Source organism: Mobula hypostoma, chromosome 1, assembly GCF_963921235.1.
Source record: "Mobula hypostoma chromosome 1, sMobHyp1.1, whole genome shotgun sequence".
Lineage (NCBI taxonomy): Eukaryota > Metazoa > Chordata > Chondrichthyes > Myliobatiformes > Myliobatidae > Mobula > Mobula hypostoma.
In genome coordinates, this window is record NC_086097.1 from 180,084,262 (window position 1) to 180,111,674 (window position 27,413).

A 27,413-nucleotide genomic window follows, 5' to 3' on the forward strand; every position below is an offset into this window, starting at 1 on the left:
CGTTAAGATTGTAAGCCCTCCCCGGCTGGAGTACTCAGCATGGAACAGCCAGGTGAAGAGTTTGTGGCAATACCTTGATCTTCCGCTTGTATGGAGGAACATCATAGCGGCCCAGCTGTGCACTGGGAGGGAAGCACTGGAGTTTCATTGCACAGAGTTCCCTGCCTATCTGGAGGAGACTACTGTCCTTTCTGTCTTCTTGGAACTGCTCTTTGAAAGGCTGAAAAGTGTAGTGACTGAGTTTAAATGAGCAGGATTTTGATTTCTGACAGGTGGGGCTTTAACATGGCGGGCTGCAGCTCCGAAATGGCGAGACCTATTTCCTATGCAGGATTTGTAGCCTCTGGTGAAAGAACTCCTGTAGGGCCTCCACCATTAAGCCTGATAACTCTTTAAAAAAACGTGGTGCACTGTAATATGGCTGAACGCCTGAGTGCAAAGTGGAAGTTGGCTGTTGTGGCTGTGTCTGTGGGTGGGGATGAGGGTGTCATTGGGATCGCTAAGGTGCATCACAAGCCCCTTTTCTACCTCTGGTCTATGAGAGAGGAGTCCCTGGCCCTGAGTAAAGGGGTAAGGGTAAATGTGGAAGGGGTCTTAGTGCCACGAGAGCTGACAACAGGCCCCGTACAGAAGGTAACCCTCTGTAATGTGCACCTTCACCTAAGCAGACCTTCTCACTCATGTGTTCTTCGGGTGAGGTGAGGTCGCTGGTCACCGTACTGCTCAAGCCAGACAGAGGTTGTTTTGGGCACGTATAAACCCCCATCGTGAACAAGCGGGGGATGCTAAGGGGTACTTTAATGTGTAGCACGGAAGGAAACACTGCTGGATCCGTTGAGCTACAGGCCGGCCACGGTGACATGCCTGCAAGGAGTTCGGGAATATGGGTAAGAATTGCCCTAAATGCCGGCCCGCTAACTCTGCCATGGCGATACAGGAGGGCATCACAGAGCCTCCCTCCCCCCCCCACCCCCCTGTTGCCCTTCTTCCCAATCTCCATCCCTCCCCCCGTTGTCCTTCCTGACCCTGTGGCAGAGGGTGGCGGGCAAGAGCACAGCACGATTGGCAAAGAGGAGTGTGTTAAGATAAAGAGCAGGAAGGCTAAGAGGAAGAAAAAAGATCTCCAGACCTCTCCACCACAGGACAAGGAGCCAGGGCCTTCCCTTAGTTCCAGCTGGGAGGGTACAGATATCACTGTGGCTCAGTGAGGGCCTGGCAAAGCCATGAGGGAGGATGTGGGGCTGAGGATCAAGAATTCCTCCAAAATGGAGGTCACTGGAGCTCCCTGCATTGGTGGTACAAAAAGGAGGAGGCACACGTCATCTGAATCTGAAGACAGAACCGACTAAGGGGGAAGAATTATCCCCACAAACATAGCATAGTGGTTAGCACAAAACTTTACAATACCAGCGACCAGGGTTCAATTCCCACTGCTGCCTGTAAGGAGTTTGTACATTCTCCCAGTGACTGCGTGGGTTTCCTCCGGGTGCTCCAGTTTCCTCCCACAGCCCAAAGATGTACTGGTTTGTTGGTTAATTGGTCATTGTAAATTGTCCCATGGTTAGGCTAGAGCTAAATTGGGGAATTGCAGGATGGCTGAGCTCAAAGGGCCAGAAGGGCCTACTCCATTCTGTATCTCAATAAAGTGTTTAAAAATTTTAAAAAGGCTGCATGCTTGGGGAATGCCTCCCTGAAGTAGGACAATGGTCTTATCATTCAGGCCATCCATGAGAAGAGACTCAGTCTGTGCTGGGACTGCAGCTCCTGAGCTTGTAGCTTCTGGTTTGATGGGTCCCTGCCAAACAGAAGTTGTCTAAGGGGGATAATTTGTCCTCGGGTAGAGTGGAGTGCTCGGAGCATGTGTCCGCTGGGGAGGGGATTGATACAGCAGAGCAGGAGTTACTTGTGGCAGGGGGGTCGCCTGTGGGGGCTGTCTCTTGCTTTGTAGCTTCTGTAGAAACAAAGCTCACTTCTGGAGGTCATTGGGCCCTGGGATCTGATGGGACTGGGAATACTTCTGGATCACTGTCCTCACCAAAGGAACAGAGTGTCGGGGTCCCGATGGTCGCGGCTCCTCCATGTCTTACCCCAGGGAACCCGGGTGCGGAGACTGGCGAGGCCAAGGGGGCTCCAGCCCTTCTTTTGGACTTTGAGGAGGCTGATGGGATGCCCAAGCTGGCTGTGGGGGACATGTTAGAGAGCAGTATTGGCAAGCAGAGGGGCAGCTCTACCCAGTACCAGGAACGGGCTGCGGGTTTTGTTGATGATCCAGGGGAAGTGGGATCTCCCCTGGCCCTGAAACCGGTTTCCATGGCTGTAGGGGGGGGGTGGGTCACTTGGTGAGGCTGTTTCCGGTAGTGGGGTGTGCATCTGCGAACAGGACAGTGAGGATGACCTGGGATGCTGTGATGTGACGAGAAGGACTCTTTTGAAGCCAAGATGGCAGAGGAGATTATCCCCAGCAGTGAGTGTCAGACTTTCACCATGAAGGAAATTTGGGAGTTCTTAGCTGACTCTTGGTGCAATCAGTATAAGGCCTGACTAGCTGCTGACCGACCTGTCTGGGGTTGTGTGATCCGGCCACACCATCCCTCAAAAGGGGAGGGATTTGGAAGCAGCTGGGAGGGAGCAAAGCTGTTTCGGGGAGTTCCTGAAAGTCCTGCTAGTGGTGCAGAGGCACAGGGTAAGACGGCCTGTTCCCACTAGCCAGGGCACTGGCAAGAAGATACAGCACTGTCATGAAGGTCACAGTAGCAAGTATTAATATCAGGGAGTCTTACTGCAGGTTCCACCATCTCTCGGTTCTCAGGGAATTCCTGAGATTCCTGCAGGAAACCCACACCGTTCCAGCAGATAAGTTCACCTGGCTCGAAAGACATGGGAGTGTCTAACTGAGCACCTCAGTTCTAATTCAAGCAGATGATATTGTTGGCCCCAAATTTCCAGCCAGAGATACTGAAAATAAACAGGCTTGAGCCAGGCCGCCTGCTGCGTTTTGCCATGTGTTTGGATGTTGTGTTGTTCCACTTTGTTATTGTGTACGCCCTGAGCCCGGCCCGATGCACTCATCCCTTACTTACTCTTCCTTCAGTTAGTCCTGACAAAGGGTCTCGGCCTGAAACGTCGACTGCACCTCTTCCTACAGATGCTGCCTGGCCTGCTGCGTTTACCAGCAACTTTGATGTATGTTGCTTGAATTTCCAGCATCTGCAGAATTCCTGTTGTTTCCGATGCAGACGTATTTGTTTTGCTGTGCCGTTGGGCTCCATTGACAGAGGCGAGTGGGTTGTCCACGGGGATGATTTCAATTGTACCCTCAAGGAGAGAGATCGCTGTGGTCCTCAGGGCAGTTGAGAGTCAATGCAGCTGTTGAGGGAGCTGGTTGCTTTGGTCAGCATCTGGCGGAGCCTCCACCCTGACTCCTGTGCCCTCTCCAGAACGGGGGGAGGACGAGAAGTTTCGCAACTCGACTGGCTGTATGTTTCCAGGAACAACATCTCCTCTATGTCGGCAGCCTCCATGCAGTCAGTGCTGTTCTCGGACCCTGCCTGGTCTGGGCGGAGCTTAATCTGCTGCCTACGCAGGCAGGGCCCAAGTACTGGCGTTTGAACAACCGTTTCCTGATTCCGGGTCTCACTCCATCCATTCCAGGAAGCCTAGAGGAGGGAGCAGAGGAGTTTCCCCTCCCTGAGGCTCCTGTGAGATGTGGACAAAGCTCAAATCCAACCATTTTGAAAGGAATATGCATGAGGTTAACCAAGAAACAGGTGTCCCAGATTGAGCTGCTCGAGAATGGGGTTGTGGGAAATGATAAATCAGCCATGTTGGAATGGGGGAGCAGACTCGATGGGCTAAATGGACAAATCTGTTCCTATATCTTATGGTCCTATTTAGTTATGGTGGAGATAATCATACCTTATCAACCTGGTTTTGTGAAAGGTGAATTATGTTTGACAAATTAGTTCAAATTATTTGAAAATGTGACAAGGAGAGAACCTGCAGGTGTAGTGTATTTAGATTTCCAAAGGACATTAGACATGGTGCCACACAGGAGACTGATGCATAAACCAAAAACCTATGGTAAGGAGGAAGTGTTAGTATGGACTGAAAACGGTCTATCTCATCAAAAACCAGGCGTTTCTAGCTGAGGGGATGTAACTAGTGGAGTACCTCCGTGACCAACTGACCTAAGCATTGTTTTCCCTCCATAGATGCTGCCTGGCCTGCTGAGTTTGTGTGCTGATCCAGATTTCCAGCATCTGCAGTCTCTTATGTCCTAATTGCTTATTGCACATTAATGAGCTGGAAAAGGGAATATAACGTAAGGTTTCCAAATTTGCCAATGATACTAAATAGGTGGAAGGGCATGTTGTGATGAGGATATTGCAGCTCTGCAACAGGATATGGAGAGAATGCATGAGTAGCAAAAACATGGCAATTGTAGTGTATCCAGGGAAATGAGAGGTCATGCACTTCAGTAAGCGGAATCTGTCAGATCATTATCAAAATGGGGAGAGACTGCAAGTGTGAGAAGTTCAGAGGAATCGGGGTGGTGCAGTGCATTAATTACAAGCAGTTATCAGGCAGATCCAACGAATAATTGTGAAAATAAGAATTTGAGTCTGTATTGTAAAGGGCTGGAGTTTATGAACAGTAATCTTTTGTTTCAGTCACTGCTCTGCCTCCCCTTGTTTGAATCTGTCCCACTGGTGAAAACAGCTCAACACCTCTCCTGGTAACATGTTGGCGAGGTCACGCATGGAATAGGGGGCACAGTTTTAGCTTCCTTACCTAAAAATGGAATTGTAGCATTGGAGGTGGACCAAAGGAGATTCACTGGGGTTAGAGAGTTGTCCGATCAAGAGGGGCTAGTCAGTTTGGGTCTGTATTTAGATAGGGATAGGGTTGTTGGTTTACAAGCAGATGTAATATATAATGAGACTGTCAGGACAGACAGATGATAGAGCAAAATTGCAGTCAGTGAGATAGGTTGCAGTGTAAAACGGGGACAAAATTGAGAAGGGTGACAAATACAGGACTGAAGGTGTTATATTTGAATGCACACAGTATACAGAATAAGGTAGATGATTTTGTAGCTCAGTTAGAGATTGATAGGTATAATAATTTGGGAATTGCGGAATAATAGCTAAAAGCCGATTGTAGTTGGGAGCTTAATATCCAAGGATACATGATCTATTGAAAGGACATGTAGGATGGCAGAGGAGGTGGTGCGGTTCTGCCGGTAAAAAAACTGAAATCGAATCTTTAGAAAGAGGTGACATAGGATTGGAAGATGTAGAGTTCTTGTCATAGAGTTAAGAAACTGTAAGGATAAGAAGATCCTGATGATGATCTGGTCTAAAAATTACAGTGGACGACAGTAAAAGCATGTCAACAAGGCTATGTTAAGTTAGTCACGGGTATTTAAATATGCAGATAGATTGGGAAAATCAAATTGACGCTGGATCCCATGAAAGAGAATTTGTGGGATGGTTTTTGGAGCAACTTGTGGTTGAGCCCAGTAGGGGGTCAGCTATTTTGGATTGGGTGTTGTGTAAAGAACCAGGTTTGATTAGGGAACTTAAGGTAAAGGAACCCTTAGGAAACAGACCATAATATGATAGAATTCACCCTGAAATTTAAGAGGGAAAAGCTAACTTCAGATGTGTCAGTATTGCAGTGGAGTAAAGGGAATTACAGAGGCATGAGAGAGGAAGGTGGCCAAAGCTGATTGGAAGGGCACACTAGCAGGAATGATGACAGAGCAGCAATAGCTGGAGTTTCTGGGAGTAATTCGGAAGGCACAGGATAGATACATCCCAAAGAAGACTGTATTCTAAAGGCAGGATGATGCAACCATGGCTGACAAGGGAAGTCAAAACCAACATAAAAGCAAAAAGGAGGGCGTATAACAGAACAAAAATTAGTGAGAAGTTAAATTATAGGGAAATTTTTATAAAAACCAACAGAAGGCACCTAAAAAACCATAAGGGGAGAAAAGATTAAATATGAAGGTAGTTTAGCCAGTAATATCAAAAATGATACCAAAAATTTTCAGATACAGGTTAAAAGAGAGGCAAGTGTAGTTATTGGACTACTGGAAGATGACACTGGAGAGATGGTAATGGGAGACAAGGAAATGGCAGACGATCTGAATAAGTATTTTGCATCAGTCTTCACTGTGAAAGACACTAGTAGTGTGTTGGAAGTCCAAAAGTGTCAAGGGATAGAAGTGAGTGCAGTTGCTATTACTGGGGAGTTGGTGCTTGGGACACTGAAAGATCTGAAGGTAGATAAGTCACTTGGACCCAATGGACTACAGCCCTGTGTTCTAAATGAGATAGCTGAACAGATCATGGAGGCATTGGTAACATTACTTCAAGAATCAATAGATTTTGGCATGGTTCTGGAGGACTGGAAAATTGTAAATGTCACTCCACTCTCCGAGAAGGGAGGGATGCAAAAGAAAGGAAATTGTAGACCAGTTAGCCTGACCTCAGTGATTGGGAAGATGTTGGAGTTGATTGTTAAGGATGTGGTTTCAGGGTACTTGGAGTCACATAATAAAATAGGCCAAAGTCAGCATGATTTCTGTAGGGGAAAATCTTACTTGACAAATCTATGGGAATTCCTTGAAGAAATAAAAATCAGGATAGATGAAGGAGAATCGGTGGATGTTGTGTACTTGTATTTTCAGAAGGCCTTTGACAGGGTGCCACACATGATGCTGCTAAACACACTACGAGCACATGGTATTACGGGAAAGATTCTAGCATGGAGAAAGCAGTGGCTGATTGGCAGGAGACAAAGGGTGGGAATAAAGGGAGTCTTTCCAGATTGGCAGCTGGTGACTAGTAGTGTTCCACAGTGGTCTGTGTTGGGACCAATTCTAATTACGTTGTGTGTCAACGATTTGGGTGATGAAATCGATGGCTTTGTGGTAAAGTTTGTGGACAGTACAAAGATTGGTGGTGTTGAGGAAGCAAGAGGGTGCAGAAGGACTTCGATTAGGAGAACGAGCAAAGAAATAGCAGATGGATTACGGTGTAGAGAAGTGTATCGTCATGCATTTTGGAAGAAGAAATTAAAAAAAGAGTTGATTATTTTCTAAATGAAGAGAAAATTCAAAAATCCAATGTTAAAGGGATTTGGGAGTCCTCGTGCAGGGTTCCCTAAAGGTTAATTTACGGGTTGAGTCAGTGATGAGGAAGGTGAATGCAATGTTAGCATTCATTTTGAGAGGACTAGAAATATAAAAGCAAGGATATAACATTGAGGCTTTATAAAGTATTGGTGAGGCCTCACTTGGAGTATTGTGAGCAGATTTTGACCCCTTATTTAAGAAGGGATGTGCTGACATTGGAGAGGGTTCAGAGAAGGATCATGAAAATTATTCCAGGAATCAAAGGGTTATCATGTGAGCAGCAACTGATGGCTCTGGTCCTGTACTCGCTGGAATTTAGAAGAATGGGGGGGCGGGGTTCTCAATGTTGAAAGGCCTAGGTAGAGTGGATGTGGAGAGGATGCTTCCTATGGTGGGGGAGTCTAGGACCAGAAGGCACAGCCTCAAAATAGAGGGTCATCCATTTAGAATAGAGATGAGGAGGAATTTCTTTAGCTAGAGAGAGCTGACTCCGTGGAATTCGTTACCACAGGCGGCTGTGGGCGCCTGGTGCATTTAAAGCAGAGGTTTATAGGTTCTTGACAAGTCAAGACATGAAAGGTTATGGGGAGAAGACAGGAGAATGGGGTTGCGAGGGAAATGGATCAGCCATGAAGAAAAGGCAGAGTAAGCGATGGGCTGAATGGCCTAATTCTCTTCCTATAGAAGAATGAGGGGTGACCTTATTTAAACATATAAGATCCTAAGGAGGCTTGACAGGAGATGTTGAGATGTTTCCACTCGTGGGAAAATCACAAACAAGGGGCCAGAGCTGCAAAATAAGGGGCTGATCAATTAAAGCTGAGGTGTGTAGAAATACCTCCTCTCAGAGGGAATGAATCTCTGGAACTCTGCCCCAGAAGGAGGTGGAGTCTGGATCATTGGATGTATTTAAGGTGGAAATAAATCAATGTTCCAAAACTCGAGGAGTTGAGACCAGCATGGACAGCTATGATTATACTGAATGCTGGGCAAACTTGATGGGCTGAGTGGCCTACTTCTGCTCCTATTTTATGTTCTTGTCTTGAGAAATTTAGTCATTTGAGAGAAAACTGTTGAAATTCTACTTTTATTTAATACTGAAAAATGGACAAATGTATGATATCCTTCCACCAGTAGAACTTCTGAAAAGCATTCTGTTAGAGAAAAAGATTGTGTTCTTTGTTTCAGGATGGGGCGACCTCACTCTTTCTGGCTGCACAGGGAGGTCATCTCAAAGTGGTTCAACAGCTCCTGTCAGCAGGAACAAAGATTGACCTACCAAGGCAGGTACGGACACTGTTGGACTATCAGAGAGAAATATGCAAGAAATCATTCCAGCTGCAACCAATCTGACCTAGCATTGCATTGTTCCTCTATGAAAGGCCAAGGGACGTGGCAAAGGGATCATCTAGTGCTCTGCTTGTTGGACAATGGTGGGGAATCCTACAGGACCTTTAGGTGTAGAATGCAATCCCAAAAGTGAAACTTTACATCAGTAAACAGATTCATACTTTCTGTAAAGTATTCTTCAAAGGCAAAGTGCAGTGAAAAACATATTTGCAGCAGCATTAAAGGCACATAGGATAAGCAGTAATCACAAGAAAAGTGCATATTGAACATAAATGATACATGATTTTTATAAGAAAGAACATAATTAGAAGAAAAAAATTACCAAGGGTTAAAAAAATCATGTGCAGGCATAAATGATATAGTTTAATTTGGCATCTTGTGTTCTATGTTCTGTGTTCTAATCAGACAGCTGCTAACACCATTCGTCTAGGTGCACATGGACTAATAGAGTCATACAGAATGGAAACTGGCTGCTTGGCCCAACTGGACCATGCCGACCGAGGTTCCAGTTTGGCCTATATCCCTCTATATCTTCCCTGTCTATGTACCTATCCAAGTGCCTTTTAACTGCTGATAATGTACTGGCTTCAGCCACCTCCTCTGGCAGATCATTCCATATATAGATCACCCTCTGGGTGAAAAATTTGCCCCTCAAGTTCCTAGTAATTTTTCCCCTCTCACTTTACCCCTATGCTCCCTAGTTCTTGAAAAGGCTGAGGGCATTCACCCATCTGTGCCAGACGTCTTGGATCTTTGAAACAGGCGCTGGATTAGTCTGTCTCTCCTACCTTCCACCGCTCTAGGATTCTTGCCCTTAATGGGTTTATCCAATCCTATTAAATCTGCTGGATTTTAGAAGAGGGGCAGGAGACTTGGAAACTTAAAGCCCCTGAGGAGCCTTGACAGGGTTGATGTGGAGACAATCCTTTATCCTCTGGAAGAATCTCAAATGGATGGTCATTTATTAGAAGTAAGAGCCACCATTTGTAAGACACAGATTCGGCATAGGTCTTTTTTCGCTCCATTGGGGTTCGGTAGCTGTCGAACCTTTCCAAAAGCTGGTGGCTGGCAAAAGGGTTACCATGGGTGAATGCGAATGGGAAGTTGAAGTCAGTCAAAGCAAAGTAAGTGGAATAGAATACTGCCCTGAAGTTACAAGTTCATACCTGTTCTGTTGACCTATCAAGCTGTACATCGATAGATCATAACAGTGGGAACAGTGAGTTCTTCTTGTGCTGAGGGAATTAAAGGTACTGAGAACTGTAAATCCCCTTGGCTTTATCTACCTGTACTAAAGTAGTTATTACTCTCCAGAATTCTGTAAATTGTGGAACAGTTCCTTCAGTGCTTTAGTGGAAAGAACACAAAGAGAGACCAAGGTGGCAATTTGGGCCAGCCCTATGGTTTCATAAAAGGAGATGGAAACCAGGAACTACAGCCCATACATATGAAGTCAATAGTAGGGAGAATGCCAGACAAAGTCAGCATGCACCTCTCAAGGGGAAATCATGCTTCAGAATCAGATTTATTATCACTGATGCATGTTGTAAAATTTGTTGTTTTGCAGCAGCAGTACAGTGCAAGACATTAAAAAAATACTTCAAGTTACAAACGTAAATAGTGTAAAAGAGGAATAACAAGATTGGTCCATGAACCCTTTTTCAGAAGCTGTTCCTGAATCATTGAGTGTGGGTCTTCAGGCTCCTGTACCCATCTCAGTAGTAGTAACGAGAGGAGCGCATGTCCAAACAGTGAGAGTCCTCAGTGAGGGAGACCACCGGAGTGTTTTTGAGGATGTAACTACAGTAGTGCAGCAAATAGTCATTGAGTCATACATTATGGAAATAGGCCATGGTGCCCACCAAGCTAATCCTTTTTCCCAGCATTTGGCCCATATCCCTTTGAAGTTTCCACTCCAAGATAAGGAAGGTGGAGTGGATGTGGGGTCTCCAATGTGAGGTTAGTGTATACCAGTAAAGCACGTGGAACTGTAAGTCATGTACTGGGATTGACAGGAAAAGTCAAAAGAGAGGGTAGGAAAGAACAGGCCTTTCCTGGTTGGACAGGCAGGACCCCACAATAAGAGATTGAGCCTCAGTTACTCACAATGATTTGGTGAAGGGAAATAGATGTATTATTTCTGAGTTTGGTGACAAGACTGAACTGGGTGGGATTGAACAGCGAAGAGGGTGGAAAGTGGATTTATGATGACTTCGACAAACAGAGCGAGCAGGTGAGATGTGGGAGTCAATGTAAAATGATCACTTCAACAGGATAGAGAGCCAGGTGTTGTTTAAAACAGTGTTAGCTTGGAAGGTGTTGTGTACAAAGAGATGTTGGGTGTCCTGATACACCAAGCGATGAAAGCAAACCTGCATGTCCAGCAACAGGTAGTATGCCAGCCTTGTAGTGAGTCTCTGTATATGAGCAGGGGAGTCCCGGTGGTTCTATGGTCTTTGGGGAGGCTGCACTAGGAGTGTATGAGTAGCATGGTAGTGTTGTGGAATTGTAGTAATCGGGATTCAGTTCCCACTGTTGTATGTAAAGAGTTTGTATGCTCTCCCCGCAACTGTATGGGAGAGATAAGACTGACCAGATCTGTGTTCACCACAGTGTATCAGAATGAATGGGGATCGCACTGAAACTTCCAACGGTTTGTCAGGGTTAGACAGACTGAATGTGGGGAGAGGTTTCCCCAGCCGAGGCACCTATAAACAGGGTCACGTTCTCAGGATGTGCGGTAAGGCACGTCATTGCAAACAAACATGTCACCCTCTTATAGGAAGGATGCGGTTAAACTGGGGAGAGTGCAGAAGAGATTTCTGAGGATGTTGCCGGCTCTAGAGGACATGAATTATAGAGAGTGTTTGGCCAGGCTTGGTCGTTATTCCTTGGAGTACTGAAGAATGAGGGGCAACATTATAGAAGTGTTTAAAAGTTAAGAGAGGCATAGAAAAGGTGGACGTTAATAGATAGGGGAGTTCACACTAGGTTCAGGGTGAGAGGGGAGAGATTTAAAAGGGACATGAGGGGCAACTTTTTCACTCAGGGTGGTGAATGTAAGGAACGTGCTGACAATAGTCACATTTGAGAAGCACTTGGATAGGTACATGGAGGGGCAGGGCTTAAAGGGATATGGGACATTAGAAGCAACTAGGTTTACCCTTCTTGTTTTTTTTTCACTGTTTTTAATGGAGGTCGGGATTGAGGACGTGATTTTAAGTTTAACTCTGTTTGGTTTCAAGTTAGCCCATTGCTTTGCTTTGCTTTTAGTTAGTTGCACGGTGGGGTTTTTTTTGGGGTTTTTTTTTTCTTTTTTTTCCATTGATATATATAAAATTTAGTATACTATTATGTTATCTTGGTTTCTTATGTTTAAATTACATTGTTTGTAGTATTTTTTTTTGGTATTGATACCTTTTGGAATTTTATTATACTTTAACATTGTATTAATGTTTATATGGCTTACCTTTTTTGTATACTTATTCAATAAAAAGATTTAAAAAGAAAGAAAGAAGCAACTAGGTTGTCTGCATGGACTAGTAGGGTCAAAAGGCCTGTATCTAAGCTCTATTGTTCTGTGACTCTTATGTTGGACAAAGATGAGGAGACATCTCTTCACTCAGGATGGTGAACCTGTGAAATTCTCAATCATAAGGGGAATCAGTTAATATATTTGTCAGTAGATCTTGGATATTGTGAGGAGGAAAGCTTGAAGGAGATGTGGTGAGCAAGATTTTATTTTCCACAGAGCATGGTGGGTACCTTGAATGGGCTGCCAGGGGTAGTGATGGAGGGAGATACAATAGAGATGTTTAAAAAGCTGTCAGACAGACGCGTGAATATACAGGAAATGGAAGGGTATGGATCCTATGCAGGCAGAAGGGATTATAGTTCAGTTTTGCGTCAGCTCAGCAAGGACCAGATGGGCCAAAGGGCTGTAGTAATGTATGATTCTATGCATGTTCAGCTCAAACATTGTGGATTGAAGGGCCTGTTCCTTTGCTGTACTGCTGTATTTCTAGATCCATTTTCAGATACAATGGCATCCCTTGGTACGAGGAGAGAGCAGGAACATTGCAGTGAGAGAGAGGATCTGTTTGAACGGGAGAGCAGGTCTGAAGGCCCAAATGTCCTGGTTTCTGTGCTTGACCATTTCAGGCCTGTCCAGCCAGCCTCCCATCCACATCCATTCAGCCATCACTCAACATCTGCTAACTACCACTGGCTACCACACCAGCTGTATTTCTTGTTTAAGGCTCATCCTTATTTTCCACCACCTCTACAGCATTGCTCCTACCTTAACCAGCATGCTAAATCCAGCTCCATGTCCTCCAAGATATTCCCCAATTCTGACACCCCATGCCCTGTTGCTTTCATTTGCCCCTTCATAAGTAACAAGCCCACAGCTGACTGAACATCACAATCTGGAGCCCTCCAGCCCTCACCTGATTGAAAACATCCTTGACCAGTTTTTAGAGCAGTACAGGCCCTTTGGCCCTGTGGTAAACCATATATATGTTGTAACTGGGTTAACGTCTGGACATGCCCCTCTGCTGACTGCCCCTGTGGCTCCTCCCACAGACCCCTAAATAAAGGTGATTCCGCCTTGCCCCTCCCCCTCAGTCTGGGGGCAGACACTCAACATGGAGGTCGTATTGTACAGCGAATAAAAGCCTTTCAGTATTTTACCCAACTTCAGTCTTTTGGAGTTATTGAAGGTGCTTCAGGCCCGTGATGTTGTGCTGACCTATGTACATAAACCTACTCTGTGATCAATCTAACACCTCCTCCCCTACATAGCCCAGAGTGCACCATTTTTCTTACATCCACGTACCTGTCTGAGAGCCTTTTAAATGTTATCAGCCTCTACTTCCTCTCCTGAAATTTGTTGTTTTGCAGCAGCAGTATGGTGCAATACATTTAAAATACTATAATACCATCAGTCCAGACACCCACCACTCTGTGTAAAACAAAGACCTACCTTCGAAATTTCCGCTAAACTTTCCTCCACTCACTTTAGGTGGATCTCTTCTGGTATTAGCCACTGTCACCCTTGGGGAAAAGGTGCTGGCTGTTCACTCTATCTATGCCTTTGAAAATCTTATACGCCTCTATAAAGTCACCTCTCATCCTCCAAAGTAAAAGCCCTCACTTGCTCTGTTTTTCCTCTTAAGACATGCTCTCTAATCCAAGCAGCAGTCTTGTAAATCTCCTCTGCACCCGCTCTAAAGCTTCCAAATCCTTCCTATAATGATGCGGCAAGAACTGAACAGAATACTCCAAGTGTGGTCTAACGAGTGGTTTTATAGAGCTGCAACATTACCTCACAGATCAACTCAGCCCAATCCCCTGACTGATGAAGGCCAAGCACACTATACAGCTTTTTAACCACTTTATCAGCTTTAGATCTCCTTTACTTCATTCGTTGCTAGGCCTTCGTACCCACTGAGAAAATGCGGGTGAACTGCATCCCCAAGCCACTGCTCTCTTTCTGGTGAAAGTGTTCCACTGCACTGCTGATGAGGGTACTTCCAGGATACAGACCCAGTGACAGTGAATGGCTGGCAGTTTATTTTTGTGCTGGTGTGTTGTGCGTCTGAGAGGGGAACCTGCTGGTGGGGGTGCTCCCTTTATCACCCGTGGTGGGAGAGGTGATGGGTTTGAGAGGCGTTGTCAGAGAAGCATGGGCAAGTGCACCAGAGTGGAAGCTGTCTCTGCCCTTCTTGAGTCCTTTCATTCTAACACTTCCTCCTTGTCTGCTCAGGATCTAACCACGCCGCTGTGGATTGCGACGCAGATGGGGCACATCGATATCGTGAAGCTGCTACTCCAACATGGAGCGAGTTCGGATACTGCTCGCCAGGTCAGACGTCACTTTGCAAAAGGAGCAACTCTCTTCGTCCTCTGGTTCGAACAACTTGGTGAAGGAACATTGACCCAGGAACGTGAGAGGGCTGGCATACATCTAGGGCGTGGAGTCACACACTACAGTTTGTATGCCAGTCCGGGCATCGACAGTAAGAGTTGGGATGTCAGATTGCAGTTGTATAACTCATTAGTGAAGCCATATTTGGAGCACTTTGTGCAGTTATAGTCACTCTGTTATAGGAAAGATGTGATTAAACTGGAAAGGATGCAGAGAAGATTTACAAATCTACAGGACTTGATTATGGGGAGAGGTTGGCCAAGCTAGGGCTTTATTACTTACAGTGTAAGACACATGAGGGGTGGCATTATAGAAGCATCTAAAATCATGAGGGGCAAAGATAAGGTGAATGGTAACTGTCTTTTTCCCAGGGTAGGGGAGTCCAAAGCTAGGGGACACAAATTTAAGGTGAGAAGGAAAAGATTTAAAAGGGACTTGAGAGGCAACTTTTTCACCCCAAGGGTGGTGAGTATATTGATCGAGCTGCCACAGGAAGCGGTTGGGACAAGTACAACAATATAATTTAAGAAACCCTTGGACTGGTACATGGAGGGGTGGGGCTCAGAGAGATACGGATCGAAAATAAGAAACTGTGACTAGCTGAGAGGGCACCATGGTTGCCATAGACTTGGGCCGAATGGCCTGTATCTAAACATTTTTGCTCAAAAACTCTATGACTAATAAATAGGAATATTTGCAATTGAAAACAGAAAATATTGGAAACATTCAACAGGTCAGGCAGCATCTGTGGAAAGAGGATGAGGTGGGTTAATACTTCAGGTTGGAGTTCTATTTCTAAAGCTCAATGTCCTTCTTGTGAAGAGAGTCCCCAGTGTTAGGGAGCGAGTTCTGGGGCTCAAATCCGTGACATTGAAAGATGGTGCAACACCTGGAGGGGATTCTACAGGTGGGAATGTCTCTGCAGAGTTTGGGAGGGGCTGTTGGAGTGGGCTGGGTGAGTAAATGCGGCGCATTTGTAGGTGGTGCATGCTGTAGCCTCTGTATATTAGTGGCAGAAGCTGCAAACATTGCTTCAAAAGGCCAAATCGATTTCCGACAGACTGGCAAAGTCCGTTACTCTCCATGACCCACTGTGACCCTCCAGCTTTTTGCGTTGAACTTGAACTGTTAGTTCAACAGCAATGCTCGGACATGAATGTTTCTAATAGTAAATGATACCTGTGTTAACAAATGGGAATTCCTTGCTTATAATTGTTATTCTCTCTAAGGATGGCTCCACACCGTTATTCAAAGCTGCATACAAAGGGTTTACAGAAGTCGTTCGGGAGTTATTAACATTTTCTCCCTCTCTGGGAGTTCTAAAGGTAAAATCTCAATTGCTTTTTTCAGAAGGGTTTATTTCAGAAACAGTACTATCTGGTACATATAAGGATAAGCATTTAGTTATCAGTAATCACCATTTAGTTTTTAATCCAGATATTCTCTCACTCAGTCTAGCTTTCTTCCAAATCCACAATCAGTTCCATGATCTTATAGTGCAGTTAAAACCTAGAACTGGACAGCACAGGAAAAGGCCCTTTAACCCACCTTCTGCTGAACTAATAAAGCTACTGATGCCTAACTAACTAATCCTTCTGCCTGCACATGGTCCATATCCCTGCCGTAAAAATGAACTTTAAACATATATTGATGCTATAAGTTTAAAACTGGAAACTCACAGCAGCTTGGGTGCCATCTGTGGAGAGGGAGGCAGAATTAACATTTCCAGCCAAGGGGCCTTCCCTACTCCAGCATCTTATGTAGGTTCAAAAAGTTGAGTTTATTGTCAGAGGCACAGGTGCAATGAAAAACTTACAGCCGGCACACAGCATCAGATTAGTACAAGAAAAACATAAATTATATGCAATATTTACAAGAAAGAGCACACTTAGAACAAGGCAAAGCAAAAAGCAAAGTCAATTTTAGTGCAAAATACCAGGAGTGGTCATGGTGTCAGCTGTTCTATCAGAGCAGATAGCTTCTACAAGTTGGAGCAGTGTGCTGGTATTTGAATGCACTCCAGAGGGGTACTTAAGTCTACTGAGATGGAATTGAAATCATGTAGCCTGTCGGAGCTGTTCTCCTTCACCTGCCAAAACACCAGTTGCTTCAACAACTCATGGCCATGTTTTCTTTAATAGAAGGTGGGACTCAACCTTTGGCCGGCCAGTGGCGTAGGGGCATCAGCGCTGGACTTCAGGGCGAGGGGTTCCGAGTTCGAATCCGGCTGTCTCTCTTGGACGCTCTCCATCCGTGCCTGGATTGAGTGTCGAGCTAACAACTCAACCTCGTAAAAAAAAAACCTGGAGAGGGATGGGCTCCGCCAGGTTTCAGATGCCCAAGACACGCCGTACGATGAGCATACCCAAAGCTTGCCCTGACGGCGTCCCAACGACTCCACCAGGAGTTAAGGGCGCACACACACACACACACACACACACACACACTCACTCAACCTTGTCTTCTCTAGATCACAGGTTCGGTAACTGACTCAACTCCCAATGTTCAGAAAGATCATTTTAGATCAGCACTGTCCTGGAGTGTGGACAAGGAACAGCATCAATGTGATGTCTGGAGTTTGTGAGGTCAGGCTTCTGAAACATGACAACCCAAAGGAGATCTAGTTTCTATTGTTTCTCATCCTCTAGATGAGTCCATGCGTTCTCAGGGGGGATTGGAGAACCCACCCCAACATTTAAGCCCAAAGGGGCAATTATAAACTAGTAGCTGTTAAAGTGCAGAGAATGCGTAGCTCTCAAAGCTTAAAATAAACCTGAAAGAACATCTTCCCATAACCTCATTCCATCGTTGCTGTTTTGATTATCTGGTCATTGGACTTTTTTTTATTTCAGTTATTTCTTTTTTAAGATAATTTCCTTCATCCCTGGATTGCTTCTTACTGCTTCTGCAGGGTGAAAACTTCTGAGTTATATTCAGATTCATATATTTATTTATCACAGGCACAGTGAAATGCATCATTTGTGTTAACAACCAACACATCCTGAGGATGTGCTGGGGACAGCTTGTAAGTGTCGACAGTCGTTCTGATGCCATTGTACCTTTGTACCATTGGAGATGTCCCAAAAAAAGAAGGGCAGTTAGATCATGCACAGGGATGGGCATTGGGTTGTGTATGTTCATTGGCGGAGGGACGATGAATCACTCCTTGTTTGCACTAACAGAATGGGATGACGGCCCTCCATGCTGCGGTGTTGGGAGGGAGTGCAAGGACTGTGACCCTACTTGTTGAATCTGGAGCAGATCCAAGCCTAAGGAACACGGTGAGAGATCTTTCCCTTTGCTTTCCGTTTCCGGGCTTTTGTATTGAGCATGGAGTAGAAATTCACAGTGCACCATCACTTTCCTGGATGTTGACCACATGACTGAGGTTGCTGTGAGTGGGGCAAGTTTATCCACGGTGTTGAGTCAACTGCCATGGGTGGTTATGAAACAACCCTGCCGTTTGTGGGATGGTTCCCAAGATGAAAATTGCCAAAGCTGGAGGTGGGAAGGAAATAAAAAGATTGGAATTGGTTTATTACTGTCTCACGTGCCGAGGTACAGTGAAAAACTTTGTTTTACATGCCATCAATTTCATCAAGGTAGTAAAAGGAAAACCAATAACACAATGCAGAATAAAAACAGTTACAGAGAAAGTCCAGTGCAGGTAAACAATAAGGTACAATGGCCATGATGAGGTAGATTGAGAGGCCAAGAGTCCATTCTGCTATACCATAGTCTTGTCTGCATTCTGTTATTGTTTTGCCTTGCATTGCCTCTGCACTGTGCACTGCATTGATCTATCTGTAAAGTATGGAAGATAAACTTTTCACTGTACCTTACATATAGAACATAGAACATACACAGCACAGTACCTTGGTCCAATTGACAATGTAAACCAATTTAACAATTTATAACAGTGGGACAGATGCTCTCCTTGAGCTTGGTGGGACATGCCTTCAGGCTTTTGTACCCTCTACCCGATGGAATGGGGGAGAAGGACTGTCTGGGGTGGGTGGAGTTTTTGATTATGTTGGTGACTTTACAAAGGCAGTGAGAAGTGCAATGGAGGAAGCTACAGAGAGAGCGCAGAGCATGCAGACATTAAGTGCAGGAGCCATGACGATGTAGATTGGGAGATGAAGCTTTCACCTTCATCGTATAAGAGGTCTGTTCCAGAGCTTTATTACTGCTAGGTAGAAGCTTGTGTCCACACAAAAGTAATAAAAACAGAAAACACTGGAAAACTCAGTGGGTCAAGCAGCATCTGTGGCGAGAGAAACAGAGTTGATGGTTTAAGTTGAAGACCTTTTGTCAGAATTGAGAAAGTAAATTTTATGTTGTGGGAGAGGGATTGACAGAGCAAGGGGAATATCTGGTGATGTCAGGGTTGTTGAAATGATGTTTATAGAACCGTTTTGTCAGTAAATGAATATGGATAGTTAGAGAAGATAGAGAAGGGAACCTGTTAAAGCAGTGAGATCCAGGTGAAACCACAACCCAAGGACAAAATGCTGAAAATTCCCACGAGGCTGGCAGCATCTGTAGAGAGAGAAATGCAGATGTTTACAGCATTTTCTCATTTCAGAATGGCAGCATCTGCAGTAGTTTGCTTTACTTTTTAATGTTAAACTTTCACTTGATATTTAGGCTAAATAAATATATCTTTTGTCTCCTATGACCCTGCTCGTTGTTGGTTGCTGGCTGGTGTCGGCCTCACTGAATGTGTGATATTAATTGATTTGACAAGAGCCGAGCAAAGGTTTGGGGAAGTGAGAGGCAGGTTAACCTGCAGTGCTGCTCTATGTATATACAACTTAGAAACAGGCCCCCCCAGCCCAACTCACCCACGCCAACCAATGTGTGTCCCTGGTCCCATTTGTTGACGATACTGTAGGGGTTGTAGGCTAAATTGTTTTGTTTGCAGAAAGGGTAAGTACAATCAGAGCTCAGCGACAAAAACTGGCATAGACTGCTTTGTTTTTATGTAGTCCTACAGAACGGAAACAGGCCCCAATGGCCTATTTGGTCCATGGCAACCAAGATTCCCATCGGTTAGTCCCATTTTCCAACTAAACCTTTCCAATCCATGTACTTCCAAGTACACTTTAAGTGTTGTAAATGTACCTGCCTCAACAACTTCCTCTGGCAGCTCATTCCATGTACTGACATCCTCTAGGTGAAAAATTGCCCCTTGGGTTCCTATTAAATCTCTCCCCATCACCTTAACTCTATGCCCACTAGATCCTGATTCCCCTTCCCTGGGGGAAAGACTGTGTGCATTCATAGAGTCTTACAGTATGAAAACAGGCCCTTCGGCCCAACTCACAGTGTTGCCCAGCGAACTAGTCACGTCTGCCTGTATTTGGCCCATAGCCTTCAAGATCTATTTCCGCCCTTCATGATTTTCTGTTCATGCAATCTATGCCCTTCATGATTTTAATACACATCTGTAAGATCATGCATCAATCTGCTGCACTCAAATTTAAAGAAGTCCCAGCATGCTCAACCATTCTCCATAACTCGTCCATGCTGATATTTTTTGAGAAATCCCCCTCCAGCAACTGGGCCCTACACTGGTAGATCAGCCCCACTGAAATATAATGGCAATTAAGATTGATGCTGTGTTTCAGGAGAAAGAGTTGCCTGCAGATCTCACGAGGGACAACCGGCTGATCCGATGCCTTCAGTCAAGACAGCAAAGTGGAGAGAGTTGACGATGAGGAAGTAACCCTGACAAAACACTTCAGCGTGCAGTGAGAGCTGAAAGAGCTTTGCTTTGGACTGGGGAGAGTTATGATGAGTGATTCTATAGCTGTGGCATAAAACAAATTAACAAGCCATAACTGGGTTTGTTGTGCATCCTTTGTTTTTATAATTTAATTCAAAATAATTTTGGGTAACTTTAACATTTCCAGAGCCTTTTAATTCATTAAAAGCTGAAAGGAAGGATTGCCTATTTACTGGTGATGACAAGATCTTGAGAAAAGAGAATATATTTGTGGTTTTGGTATTAATGATAAATGCAGATATTTCCTCATTGTCTCTTTCTGCCATAAACATAACTACTGATACCAAAACAAATGAATAAATTACAGTGTTGAAGTATTATTCTGGCACTGGCTGGTTTAGGTTTTGGGGGAAAATTAAAAAGGAAGCATTTTGAAGTGATGTTCTTTAACCCACTGCCTGTAAGGGAAGGGAGTGGGTGCGGGGTCAGTCAGGTGTCCAGAGGAAACTGGACAGGTAAATAACATGCAGGTCTGCTGGAAAAGGGACAATAGGAAGGCCAGGCTTTCGCTGCAAGGATCTGGCATGAACTCAATGAGCTGAATGACTTCTTCAGTGCACTTGAAGTTCTATGATCTTTGGTTTAGTCGTAAGATTTTATTAACATTACTCATCAAAAATATGTAGAGATGGATCAATTTACAGAACCAAATGATAATCTTTCCATTGCACTGTGTTTAATTAAACTATATCTCAAATTTTACCGGTATTTATGAATGGAAATTTCTTGAATATCACAGAACGTCTTTTTTTTTTGGCTTAAGAATGTCCATAATTAAAGTACCTTCTCACTATGAGGCCTTATGGTATGTCAAAATCAGAACCAAAATCAGAAACAGGTTTATTATCACTAAAATATGCTGACTTTTTAATTATCATAAGCTACAATAAATAAGTAGTTGAAAAGAGGAACAGTGAGGTAGTGTTCATGAATTGTTCAGAAATCTGACGGTGGAGGGGAAGAAACTGTTCCTAAATCATTGAATGCAGGCCTTCAGGCTCCCCTACCTCCTCCCTGATGAGAAGAGGGCATAACCTGGATGGTAAGGGTCCTTATCTGCCTTCCTGAGGTACTGCTTTTTGCAGATGGCCTTGATGTATCCCTGATGGAACTGTCTGAGTCTACAACCCGCCGCAGTCTCTTGTGATCCAGCAAATTGGAGCCTCCGTACCAACCTAGGTGCAACCAGTCAGAATCTTTCTCAAAGTCAGGGTAAAAATCACTTAGTGCTGCTATGCCAGAATAAAATATATTTGGAGAGCAGAGCTAATGCCCAAGAGGATGGAAACCCAAGTAATCCTGGGCCCTGTGTCTCTAACAGCAACAAACTGCCGGAGAAACTCCACCATCCAAACAGCATCTGTGGGGGAAGAGGGAAGGATTTTTTTGATGTTTGGGCCGAAGTCCTGCAGGGTCGACAGATCCTGTTACCCCCACCCCCCAACCTGCCGACTTGCTCCAGCAGATTGCATGCTGCTCCAGCTCCCAGTGTCTGCTGTCTCGTGTGTCTCTCTGTAACACATATGGCATGGAGTTGATGCCACCATAGGGAGGATGGTGGGGAGTTTGAGGAGGGTGGGTTGTCAGCATATGAATGAATACAAGCTGATAAGACTACTGAACAGTCTCCCACAGTAAGATGAAATCCTGACATCAGAATCTGCCTTCTTGTGATCTTGCACCTTATTGTTTACCTGCACTGTTTTATCTGTAGTTACATTTTATTCTACAGTCTGTTATTGTTTTACCTTGTTCTACCTCAATGCACTGTGTAATGAAATGATCAGTACAAACGTTATGTGAGACAAGCTTTTCATTGTATCTCAGTACATGTAACAATAATAAACAAAATTCCACACTGGTTCCAGAAATAGCAGATTTACTCTATGTGGAGAGATTTAGTAGACAGGAAATGTGTTCCCAGGAGCTTACAAGAGATCTCATCTGCAGTGGCGTATCTAAGGTATGGCAGGTATGACACGTGCCCTGGGCGCCACTTGAAGGGGGACGCCACTGAGCAGTTTCTATTAAAGTCAGACAAGCCGTCCTTGGATAGTGAAAAAAAAATTTTCTTCAGATGTATGATCTGTCTTTGATTATCATGGGTGAGAAGCACTAGGATGACCTTATTTCAGAGCATTGTGTGAGAAAACCATGAATCGTTTCTTCATGAAGAAGAATGAAAGTGGAGCTGAAGGATGGAAGAGACAGAAGTTGGAGGCGGAGGAAGCCAAGAAGTCGAGCAAGTTCTTTATACCCTTCTTTGAAAAGCCCGGAACAAGTAGTTTGACACGTTCCATGGAGTCGCCTGCACCTGCTACAAGTTTGTTAGAATCCAAAGGTGGATCAAGTACAAATGCATCACAAGCCGAGGAGGAAGTCAAGTCAGATAAATCCGAGTATGACGAGATTAAGAGTGAGGCTGCCACAGAGAATGTGGACATGACAAGAGGGAAAGACGATGGTGGTGGTGATGTTGATTTTATTGATGAGATTTTACCTGACAAGATTGAACCTGACGACACTGAACCTAGTGAACTGGATGGTGTCAAAGACCCTTGAACTGTCATATCAGAAGTGATTGAACAGCATGACATTGGACTTCTGAAGTTCGACAAGGACACTGGAAAAGCAATTCTGCCTGACGCGTGAGAACAGAAATAATAAAGCTGGGTTTGAAGTATTTCCAGAACAGTGAGGGGCCTTTCCTAACAACAAATAACCGCTCAATGAACAAAACTTGATTCAAGGGGAAATTGGGAAATGGTCGTGGTGAGGAAGTGACTCGCTCATGGCTGGTCTATTTCCCTTCTTAAAAGGTCTGCATTTTGTATCTGTTGTCTTCTCTATTCCTGGTCAGACCATCAATCCTCATTGGAGCAGGAAAGTGGATTCAACCAGTGGAAAGCATCTGAAAGGCTTAGTGTTCATGAAAGTGCCAAGAATCATCGGGAATGCTTCACACGGTGGAAAGAAATGGAAAGAAATTTAGCTGGAAACAGAGGAGTTATTGACGCGGTATTTCAGTCACAGATTGAGAAGGAAAAGCAGAAGTGGTGTGATATCTTGACAAGAATCCTTCACTGCATAAAATTCCTTGCGACTCAGAACCTGGCTTTGCAAGGGCACAGGGAGTCACTTCAGCTAGACGATGACTCCAATGTGGGAAATTTCCTTGGCTTACTGAAACTACTGGCCATCTTTGACCCTGTCATAAAAGAACACCTCACTCATTTGGAAAGTCATCCTGGATCCACGTCTTATCTTTCACCGGATGTCCAGAATGAATTCATCCACATGATGGCATCCGCTGTTTGCCAGAGTTCACTGAGAAGCATTCATAAAGCCAAGTACTATGGTCTCATGTTCGACTTGACTCCTGATCAGGCACACAGTGAGCAGATGTCAGAAGTAGTGAGGTATGTGGAAGTTGATTTTGAGAGGAAAACAGTCCGGTTAGAGAGTCCTTCCTTGGTTTTATCCAGATAAGCCAGAAGGATGCTGAGAGCTTGGTTGAAGACATCTTGAAACAACTAGAGAAGGACAAAATGGAGCTAAAAGATTGTCGGTCACAGTGCTATGATAACGCTGCTGTGATGACTGGACACAGAAGTGGTGTTCATCAAAGAATAAGTGAGAAAAACAACCTGGCAGTGTTTGTGAATTGCGACAATCAGTCACTCAACTTGGTGGGTGTACATGCAGCCAAGCAGGATACAATGATGGTCACGTTTTTTGGAACCATCGAATCTCTCTACGTGTTTTTCTCTCTTTCAACACAGCGCTGGGAAAAACTCAAAGACACCATGCCTGTGGTTGTTAAGTCGGAGTCCGAAACCAGGTGGAGTGCAAGGACAGAAGCAGTGAAGCCCGTCAACAAGTACCTTGAGGAGATACTTCAAGTTCTCTAGTTCATGATAGACAATGAAAACGAGACCAATGAAACAAGAAGTGACGCAAGGCAGCTGTACAACTGCATGTTGAGTTACAATTTTCCGATTTTGCTAGGATTTTGGAACAAAGTACTCATTCGCATAAGACCGTATTCAAAAGAGGCTGCAGGATCCTAGCATGAACTTCCACGATGCTGCCCTGGATTTGAAAGCCCTCTGAGATCATTTTTATGATGAAAGAGAAGTGTTGGTCAGTGAGTCACTCGAAGAAGAAGTCGGTCTCTGTCAAGAATGGAATATTGAAGTTGAAAGACGTCAGAGACGAAAGAAACGAATGGCTGATGAGAACTTGAGAGACGCTGGGTTAACAGCTAAGGAGGAAATGGAAAGAGTCATGAAGGGAACACTCGACCGTCTTCACAGAGAAATGGACGAAAGGTTCACTCGTTTGCACGACACTGACGCCAAGTTTGGGTTCCTTCTCGATGTCAAAGGACTGTGTTACGGCGCCGACAGTAACGACCTAAAGAAGAAGTGCAAAAATTTGGGCGAATTGCACAGCTCTGATGTTGATGGACAGCAGCTATATGAAGAAATTTTGGATTGAAGAATGTTGCTATCAAGGCAGGTCAACATGAAAATATCAAGACCTGAAGAGCTTCTTGAATTTATTATTCAGTATGGAGATGAGAGTGTCTTCCCCAATCTTCACATTGCTATTCAGATAATGCTAACCATCGCAGTTTCCATCTCCAGCTGTGAGAGATCATGCAACAAGTTAAAACTAATACTTTCGTATTTAAGAGCCTCCATGGGTCAAGGCAGACTCTGTGATCTTGCTCTGCTGAGTGTAGAAAGAGAAGAAACTGAAAAAAACTGACTTTGATCACATCATAGACCAATTTGCATCAGTGAAAGCAAGGAAGGTGCAGCTATAATTTTCATGTTGTGCCATAATTTGTTAACTAAAAGATTAACGAGCCTGACTTGTATTTTTGAGCTGATATTATGGTAAAGTTATCTAAAAGATGGGTGTCAGATGTTTGGACTGGGGCTCAATTTCAGTGCTTGCCATAGGCACTATTTTCCGTAGATACGCCCCTGCTCATCAGAACATATAATTTTTAACACCCCAGAGTGAGGGGCTTAAAATCAGAATAAGGGAAGAAATTCCATTATTCAGAGGGTGTGGAACCTTGGGAATTCTCACTTCCCAGAATGAGGGCTCACTTACATTCAGTTCAAAAACAGGTCAGTAAATTTCTAGACATTAAGGGAATTGAGGGACTCGGGGATAGTACAGGGAAGTGATCTTGTGTGTTGTTCTTGGACAGTGTGAGAGAGTCGCTCAGAGGCCGCTAACAAAGCCAGCAGATGGTGCTGTTTCCAAGCTAATAATGACACGTCTGGAAGTACATGAGAATCACAGTCCGGTTTATTATCACCGGCTTTGTCGTTCTATGGCAGCGGTGCAGCGCAAAACATAAATTTTACTATAAGTCAGAAAATAACTAGTGCAAAAGATGACTAATGAGGTCGTGTTCATGGGTTCATGGACTATTCAGAAATCTGATGATGGAGTGAAAGAAGCTGTTCCTGAATCATTGAGTATGGGTCTTCAGAGTCCTGTACCTCCTCCCTGATCGTAGAATGTGAAGAGGGCATGTCCCCAATGGTGAGGGTCCTCAGAGATGGAATGCCACCCCCTTGAGACGCTGGCTCCTGAAGATGTCCTGGATAGCGTCATGCCCATGATGGATCTGGCTAAGTGAGTCTACAATCCTCTGCCGCCTCTCACCATCCTATGCACTGGAGCCTCTGTACCAGCCTGAATGCTCATCTCTGTACACCTTTAGAAGTTTGTAAGAGCCATTTGTGATATGGAGTACTCTATAATAATTAGCCAGACAGGGAATCACTGAGCTTTCTCTCCGGAACCCCTCTACACCAACTCTGACATGACTTATGGAAACATCTGAAAGCTGATTCCTTTTGCATTATACCTAGAGGGGCAGCTAGAAACCCAAAATGCCTTTTGTCCAGGTATATACTGCTTTAGCACCAGGACAAAAATTGTATAGTTAGCGCAGGAAAGTGCTGTGGGATACATGGCGTGTTTCTGTCCTGTGCATCTCTCTGATTCAGATCAATATGACAAATTGCCTCTCAGGCTTTGGTCACGGTTATGCCTTTATGTTGATGTTTCACCAGACCTCGTCGCATCAAATTCTGTCTGCTGATAGGGACAGTCTTCTATATATCCTACTTCTAAATATCCTAGTACTTCCTTCATTTTTTTCCATGCATGGACCCACTTCGATGAGCTATTCCACATATTGGCAGCTTCCATCTTCTTGCTGCACAGCGCAAAACTTTCTCCTCAAATCCCCAATGTGTTCATCAGCCTTGCACTGATATCCACCAAAAGTGATGTAATTTCCCAACATCTAACCCATCAACTTGTTCATCGGTGCTCTAATATGTCACTGTTCAGAATGAACACATGGACATGTAGGAGAAAGTGTTGAAAGATTTGAGGTTTTTTTTCACATTTAAAAGAGCCAAAGTTTGTTTGTTCTTCCCTGATAGTTGTAGCCATTTTTGTAAATGTTCTCAAAGGCATTGAATTCAGGTGAGACAGTTTCTGCTGCCCATCAGAATCAGTTGTATTACCATTGACATATATCATCAAATCTGTTGTTTTGCAAGGCATAAAAATCACTACAAATCACAATAAATAAATAAGTAGTGCAAAAGACAAATAGCAAGGCAGTATTTCTGGGTTCATGGGCCTTTCAGAAATCTAATGCCTGAGGAAAAGAAGTTGTTCCTAAAACATTAAGTGTATTTCTCCAGACTCCTGTACCTCCTCCCTGATGGCAGTAATGAGTAGACGGCATGGCCCGGACGGTGAAAGTCTTCATGATGTATGCTGCCTTCTTGAGACACTGCCTCTTGAAGATATCCTCAGTGGGGGCAGGGTTGTGCCTGTGATGGAGCCGGCTGAGTCAACAACCTTCTGCAGCCTCTTGCCTTCATGGCCGTTACTTGAAAGACTGCAAAGCAGGTATTCAACTTGGAGGGATGGATGGGAAAATGGATAAAGGTTGTCAAGGAGTTATCCTATGCCTGTAGTTTGCTTTCCTCTGCATCAGTGAAATGGACCCTGGTCCTGTGAGTGTCTATAGTGTTGTCAGAGCAGTTTGCATTGCATCTACTTGTACTTTGGAAGTGTTTAGTCCATTGTGTGCTGGTGGTGGAGAGAACATTCAGTGAGATGGATAGGGAGCCAATCAAGCTTTGTCC

General features: G+C 44.4%; 1 protein-coding gene across 1 annotated transcript in view; it reads left to right on the plus strand.

The window, feature by feature from the left end:
* ankrd29 (ankyrin repeat domain 29) overlaps positions 1-22,065 on the plus strand; it is a 38,489-nt gene extending 16,424 nt beyond the window's left edge. Inside the window, exons 6-10 of the mRNA XM_063041058.1 lie at positions 8,333-8,431; positions 14,262-14,360; positions 15,653-15,748; positions 17,606-17,704; positions 20,057-22,065. Coding sequence (XP_062897128.1) covers positions 8,333-8,431; positions 14,262-14,360; positions 15,653-15,748; positions 17,606-17,704; positions 20,057-20,140 — 477 coding nt within the window. The 3' untranslated portion in view covers positions 20,141-22,065. The remainder of the gene's footprint in view (positions 1-8,332; positions 8,432-14,261; positions 14,361-15,652; positions 15,749-17,605; positions 17,705-20,056) is intronic.
* The last annotated feature ends 5,348 nt before the right edge of the window (positions 22,066-27,413 follow it).